The sequence below is a fragment of the Nestor notabilis genome, unplaced genomic scaffold (assembly GCF_000696875.1).
Source record: "Nestor notabilis isolate BGI_N333 unplaced genomic scaffold, ASM69687v1 scaffold7840, whole genome shotgun sequence".
NCBI lineage: Eukaryota > Metazoa > Chordata > Aves > Psittaciformes > Psittacidae > Nestor > Nestor notabilis.
The window spans coordinates 1-7,520 of NW_009911522.1; the positions used below are offsets into that span (position 1 = coordinate 1).

Here is a 7,520-nt window from a genome sequence, read left to right on the forward strand (position 1 = left end):
TATAATTAATAATAATTAACTTCCAGTTAATTATTAACTTGACGTTAATAGGTCACTAACGGAAGTTAATAGAAATCCTGGATTTAATGTAATACGTGCATGGTTAGAGCTTAAATTTTAGAAGTTTAAAATGAGGGAGGGATTACTTTTCTGTTATCTAGTAGGTGGCCATAGTTGTGTGTTTTACCTGCTGTTGTCAAATTCTGTTGCCAGTGCGTTATAAAATGTTTTGGTGGGGTTTTTGTTTTTTTGAGTCACATTCATATTCACTGAAAATAGGTGAGTGGACCAGATCAGCTTGGTGGTCAGTACCAAACTATATAAAAGACTTTCAGATTTTTTCAGTCCCTTGCTTGAGGAGACCTAAACTGCTGTCTGGTTTTGAGTACAGCCTGGCCAAACTTTATTAAGTAGGTAGAATATGGATCTGGTTACTGTTTCAGAACCGAAGCTACACAGCAAACAGAAAACCTTAGTAAGCAAGATTAGACAATGTCAAGTAAAGCTGCTTCTGCTATTTTTAGTACAAAATCAGACATCAGAATCCTTGTAAACTCCATAAAACATTAAACTAAAGTCAGTGCCTGTGACAAGAAAACACGTTCATATTTTCCTGGGTCAAGAACCACAGTATTAAACACTGTGTGGAGTTTGTTGATTATAATTTCTTGTGCCATGAAAAAGGGGAGGAAACTGTGTGTTAGGAATGAATGATGCATATGGTGTACAAAACTGTCCATGCTGCAGTAAATGTTTAGGTCCTTTCTTTTTTTGGGGAGCAGAGGAGCAGGACATAAGCAGAGGAATGGCAGATGTATTATAGTCATCTTTGTGCTCAAAATTATGGTGCTAAAATGGTTTACGTAACTAAGAGCAGCAACTGCAGCAGTCCTGTAGAGTTGCATGTTCCAGTCAATACCATCTTCATTAGTGCCACTTGTTTCCTGTCTTTGACACAAAGAAAGCTATAATTCATGATTTTCTGCTAGCTGGCAGTTTTATGCATTTAGCTCTTCTTTGCTGCTGGTATGTTGTATGCAGTAGAATTAGTTAGGCCCCACTACCCAGTATAAGAAATTCTGGTATCGATAGCTATTATCTTACTGCTTCATCTGTTTAATACCAATAATAAGAGTTTGTGGTTAAACTGTTAAAAGCTACAGTTAATATTCCCTGAGACCACTTGCAGTACCTCAGTTGAATAGTATTCTTCCGTGAAGCCACCTGACCACGTATTTATTCTGGTAAGCCATTGAAACACTAAAAATAAAAGGACCTGCCTTTGCAGCAGTACAGTTTGGGGACTGACTGGCTGTGGAGAAGCGCTGCTGGAAAGGAGCTGGGGTCTTGTTAGACAGCAAGCTGAACATGAGCCAGCAGTGTGTCCTAGCAGAAAAGAAGGGCAACAGCTTCCTGGGCTGTATTAACAGGAGCACAGGTAGCACACCCAGGGAAGTGAGTATTTCCCTCTATTCAGCATTCATTGGACTGCATTTAGAATATTACATTCGATTTGGGGTTCTTCAGTACACGAAAGACATTGATAAACTAGAGTGAATTCAGCAGAAGCCACACTGAGATAGCTGGGAGCTTGAATACATACCCCATGAGAAGAAGATGCAGAAACTGGACATGTCCAAGCAGATACGGCTTCAGGGGAAGCTAATAGTGTTCTAATAACTACGCTAAGGTTAACAGGCAGATGGAGCCAGGCTCTTAACCTTGGTGCATGGCAAGAGGATGAGAGACAATGGGCAGTTGAAACACGAAGGGTTCAGTCTGTACCTATATGAAAACTTTTCACCATGACAACAGCCAGGCATTAGAAAGAGTTGACCGTAGAGGTTGCATAGTCTCCATCCTTGGGGAGTTCAAGGCCAAACTGAGTAACCTGATCATCATAACTGCTCCTGCTTTGATTAGGAGCTAGAGAACCCTTGAACTCCCTTACAGCTTGAATTCCTCTCTGATCCTATAAAGCCTTTCCCAAAGAAAAAACACAGATCTATTCGTAATACAGATGTAAACTCTGCTGGCTGTTAATACCAGCATGCTTAAAAAATCCATTGTATGATCAAGTAATTAACTGGGCAGGTACAGAGCATGTGATATACTTCATTGTTACAGCATTAGCTTTATAAACTTCAGCCGGTTTATAAATCTTACCACATTGTTGCTAATACCCAAACTCAGTCAGTACTAGAAACTGTAAGATCATCAAGCTATGAAGGGCTGTGTTACTGAAAGATCCTAAAAGATGTTTTCTCCAGTGTTTCTCCTGGTGGTGTATCCTGACAGTGCATGAGAATGATGATTTACGTCAGTTAGGTACTGATATATCTTCATTACAACATGTTGCATGGCTCTTCTCACATTGGTTCCCACATGGCTTTTCTCACTGCTTGCTTAAATCTTGTCTCCACTTCCTGCAGGAGAATGTAGGAGAAAGGAAAGAGAACTACTGCACATTACTGCAGTCCTTCCAGTTATCTGAAAGCTTTTAGAAGCCCACATATGTTATTTGGAGCTGTAATAGTCACAAACAAATAAATTATGTGTGTACGGACCAATGCTGTATCACAGGCTCAGTGAGTTATTTTACTGTCTTTAAGGCAGAGTTGTTCTTCAAGGGCAAGTGTCATCTTTGACATAAGCTTTTTCCTAGGTGTCTGAATTTCCAGCAAATCATTTTCAAAGGAGAAACTGGGTCCCATTAGCTTTTTAAATGGGAAGTGGAATTTGACCATCGAATGGCCAGACATAGCTAAAAGGAAGAAATTCTTTACAATGAAGTGGTGGAACACTGGCACAAGTTGCCCAGAGAGGTGGTAGATGCCCCATCCCCAGAAGCATTCAAGATCAGGTTGGATGGGGCTCTTGAGCAGCCTTTTCTAGTTGAAGATGTCCCTGCTCATTGCAGGGGGAGGTTGAATTAGATGACTTTTAAAAGTTTCTTCCAACCCAAACTATTCTTTGATTCTAATGTTTGGGAACCTTGTGACCAAATAATGGCTCAGTGGTAGCTTGGGGTCTGTGAACCTACACTATAGAATATCACTGCCTTTCCATTCCTGGAATGGCAAAAAAGCAGTTCCCCATACTATATTGTAGTCTTTAAAGAACATGGAAAAGGTATAGTTATAAAATTATGTTCAGCATATGGCCTTGCTATAATTTTCTTCAGATCTGTTAAGCATACTTTTATGCATGTCTCCATCTTCTCTTAACACAAATTGTATTTTTTTCCCGCAGCACTAGATACGATTGTCTGTTCTCATGGATCAGATACTTCCTTAACTTGCTTTCAACTTTCTGTGCTTCATAGTACTTTAATTCTTCCTACTGTTCTTCTTGTGCCATTTGAGAAATCTAGCTGCTTTAGCATCAGTTATAGATTATGACATATGACAACTGTGTGCAGTTCTGGTGTCCTCAACATAAAAAGGACATGGAGCAATTGGAGCAAGTCCAGAGGAGGGCCACGAGGATGATAAGGGGAATCGAGCACCTTCCGTATGAAGACAGGCTGAGAAAGTTGGGACTGTTCAGCCTGGAGAAGAGAAGGCTGCGTGGAGACCTCATAGCAGCCTTCCAGTATCTGAAGGGGGCCTATAAGGATGCTGGAGAAGGACTCTTCACTAGGGACTGTAGTGATAGGACAAGGGGTAATAGGTTTAAACTTAAGCAGGGGAAGTTCAGGTTAGATATAAGGAAGAAGTTCTTTACAGTGAGGGTGGTGAGGCGCTAGAACAAGTTACCCAAAAAAGTGGTAAATGCTCCATCCCTGGCAGTGTTCAAGGCCAGGTTGGACAGAGCCTTGGGTGACATGGTCTAGTGTGAGGCGTTCTTGCCCATGGCAGGGGGGTTGGAACTAGATGACCTTAAGGTCCTTTACAACCCTAACTATTCTATGATTGTTTAGCCTAGAATCTTCAGTAGTCTTCTTTGCTTGGTTTTTATCTAGAACTATATGTATTTAAAAAATAATAAAAAATCTTTCTCCTCTTTTTCTTCTTTGCTACTTGGATTTTTTAAAACTGCTTCCCTGGATTCTTATCTACTATGATGTATACAAATTCCACACTACAAGAGTGTACAAAGTGTTCCATGTTCTATACATATATTCCCTACCCCACCTGCCAGAAGTGCAAAGCATGGAAGAAGGGTTAGGATTAAGGAGTTTTGCTGCCTTAGAAACATCCCATTTTTAGACACTGTTTTGAACATACTGAGCCAAAGATACTTACTATGGACCTTTGAGATACCATCCAAGTCTGGAGTTGCTTTGGAGCTCTTACTATAGGTTTACTACTCAAAGACACAATTGAGACTGAAGAAAAAAAACAATTCCTTCAAAGCTCATTTTCTGTAGGTTTGGTTTTTTTTTTTCCATCCAGCTACTACGACTTCTTGAGGCTGTACTATCATATCAGTTCATATACACACATCCATGCTTAACCTCCCAGCATCTCTGTAGACCAGCTCTGGACCCATCCCTACATGGCTGTCATTGTCTAGAAGAGTACACCTACCTAATTGCCAAATGCACAACCTCACCCAATTTAGGTCACATCTGTAAATAAAGCAAGTGTTCTTGAAAAAGCACTTATTTGCTTCTTTCCTTTTCACCTTGCACTACCTGCCTACAGAGTTTATCACTGCTTTTTATCTACATTACTTCTTGCAGAGTTAACCCTTTGGGCTTACTTCTCTTTCAGAGACAGACATTGGGCTTCAGGCCACATTTTGTAACACTCAACACAGTTCAAGATGAGTGCTTCTATAGATTGCATAAACTGACAACTATAAGGTTTTCATAGCCACAGTTTTTTTATCATAAGTTGTTTCTTAAAAATTATCCAAGGACTATCTTTGTGCATATTGAAAAAAGAAGTACGTTATATTCTTCTTCATTCCACCAAAAAGCCCACATACATAAAAATTTCATGAATTATGAGATAGATAGTTAAAGTGGGGCCAGCCGCTGCTTTTTATTTCACAAATCTAAATTTAGAGTATTGCAATATTTGCAATGTAAACCTGATCATACATACAAACTGGAAGACAAGAGGCCAGAGAGCCCCTGTGGAAAGAGATTTTTGGGGTTGAGTTGATGGCAGGATGAATATGAGTCAACAGTGTGCCCTGGCAGTCAAAAGAGCCAACCATGTCCTGGGGTGCATCAAGCACAGCATAGCTAGCCAGCTGAGGGAGGTGATTGTCCACCTTACGCTGCAGCCCTAGCTTGAGTACTGTGTGTCATTTTGGGCACCTCTGTGTAAGATAAAGACATCAGACTATTAATAGAGTGTGTCCAGAGTAGGTTGACCAAGATGGTGAAAGGCCTCAAGGGCAACAGTTAATGGGGAGCAACTGAGGTCACTTGGCTTGGTCAGCTTGGAGAAGAGGAGGTGCTGATCTCTCTCTGGTGACCAGCAATAGGACACAAGGAAATGGAATGAAGTTGCATCAGGGGAAGTTCAGGTTGTACATTAGGAAAAGGTTTTTCACCAAGAGGGTGGTCAGTCACTGGAACAGGCTTGACAGAGAAGTGGTCATGGCACCAAGCCTGTCAGAGTTCAAGGAGCATCTGGACGATGCTCTTGGTCATATGGCTTAGTGTTAGGTGGTCCTGCAAGGAGCAGAGAGTTGAACTCAGTGACCCTTATGTGTCACTTCAAACTTGAGATATTTAGTGATTCTGTGGTTCTATGATTCTATTATTGGCTCTGTTCAAAAATTAAGCAGAATATAACCTTCTTCAAAATTGTTTTAAGATTGAAATTAATTTAATACTATTTTATATATTGTGCATACACTATATTGTACATAAAATGTTAATGTAAATTATATAGTAAGTAAACCAAGAGAATGTCTTTATTTGTTACAAACACTAATATGAGTTTCAGAAATTCAGAACATACAGTTCTTTTGAGTAATTGTCTATGATGAGTTACCACTGTGTGTAGTGGTAGAAGGTCTTTACTATCAGTTTAAAAATATTAATGTCATAAATAAGACTGATTCTTACTTATGTTGCAAAAGCTTAATTTAGCTTATTCCAGACTGCTGAACAGTGATATTCCACAAGGCTCAGTTCTATTAATTGTACTGGTGTTTCTAAAATTGTTTTTTAGGAAGAGTTAGAAAGTGAGAGCATGAAATTGAAGCAACTTGAGGACAAAAATAATCAAACAGAAAAGAAGCTGATCTCTATTATTTCCAACCAAGAAGATAAAATAAGAAGTCTGAAAAGCAAATTGAAAGAGTTAAATGAAGCACAAACGGGCATACAGATGCCAGCATATAAAAGGGAGGTAAGATATGAAACGAAGTAGAGATAAAATGAAAAAAAAACCCAAACATTTGTAAATTATTCCTTCTTTCAAACATGTTTATACTGTTAGAAGAAATTACTTTAAATTTAAGCATTATATAATTACTTGGAAATCGTTAAAGTATATAAAGCACACAGGGAACACCGAACTATTAAATACATATTGGCTGCTTCATGTGTTACTTATTTCATGTTATGTCATCAAAATTTTAGTATTTGTGAAAGCTCCAGATTAGCATTTCTGTTTTATAATTTTTTCCTTGGAAGTTTTCACCAAGATTGAGTTGTTCTTTTCATTTTCATGCCACTCTGGTTTTGGTTACAGAATAGCATCCAGTGTGCTATTCTGTCCTTGTGGGATAGCTACACTTAAAACTATGTAATACTAGAGTGAACCACAAGGTGGTAGTCAAAGTTAATAACTTATTTAAAAAACAGCTAGAACTCTTGACATACTGGCTTGTGATGTGTTCATTGAAAATTTCAGTGAATATATTGATTTTTTAAGAGCTAAAATAGCTGGATACCTCACTAACAAGCTTATACACAATTCATAATCTTACCTTATATGTGATTGAAATGGAATTACAGTCAAGCAATATTCTTAGAACCAGTTTCCTTTCAGGGGAATATGAGCAGAGGAATGCCACACTGAGTTGCTAAGTTAAACTAAAAATAGGAATTTCACACAAACAGTAAAAAACTGCTTTTGTCATTCTGTGAATGTTTTGAGACCTTCCAGGACCAGGTGAAGGATCCTATGTCACTTTTATTCATATCAGGGTGAAGAGCAAAATTAATATGCTTGCCTGTGATCAATATTTTCATATTTTACTTCAAGGTGAAAAGTAAGAAAGTTGTTCCAGATAAGCCTGAATTATCTCTAGGGATCGCTGGTATTTCACCTATGTCTGAAAGGTAAATGCTTTTGCAGCACTATTTTTGAAATTTGCTTTAATTTGTCTTTTCTGCTATTAAATAAGACCAGCTATTTCCCTATTTTCTACACAGCACCTTAAAAAATGGATGGGGAGGTGGGACGGGGGAGGAGCAGAGGTCAAAGAGCCAGTGTGGGAAGGTGTTAAAGCCAGCAACTATATGGAATCATAGCCAGGGCTTTGCAAGTATGTAGGGATAAGTTGAGAGGAAGAAAAATAGCCACTTGGTTCAGCAGCAGGATAAA

General features: G+C 38.8%; 1 protein-coding gene across 1 annotated transcript in view; it reads left to right on the forward strand.

Annotated features, from left to right (window-relative positions):
• The first annotated feature begins 6,141 nt into the window (after positions 1-6,141).
• Positions 6,142-7,520, forward strand: part of LOC104406248 (TRAF family member-associated NF-kappa-B activator-like) — a 10,649-nt gene continuing 9,270 nt past the window's right edge. Inside the window, exons 1-2 of the mRNA XM_010015180.1 lie at positions 6,142-6,317; positions 7,179-7,255. Coding sequence (XP_010013482.1) covers positions 6,159-6,317; positions 7,179-7,255 — 236 coding nt within the window. The 5' untranslated portion in view covers positions 6,142-6,158. The remainder of the gene's footprint in view (positions 6,318-7,178; positions 7,256-7,520) is intronic.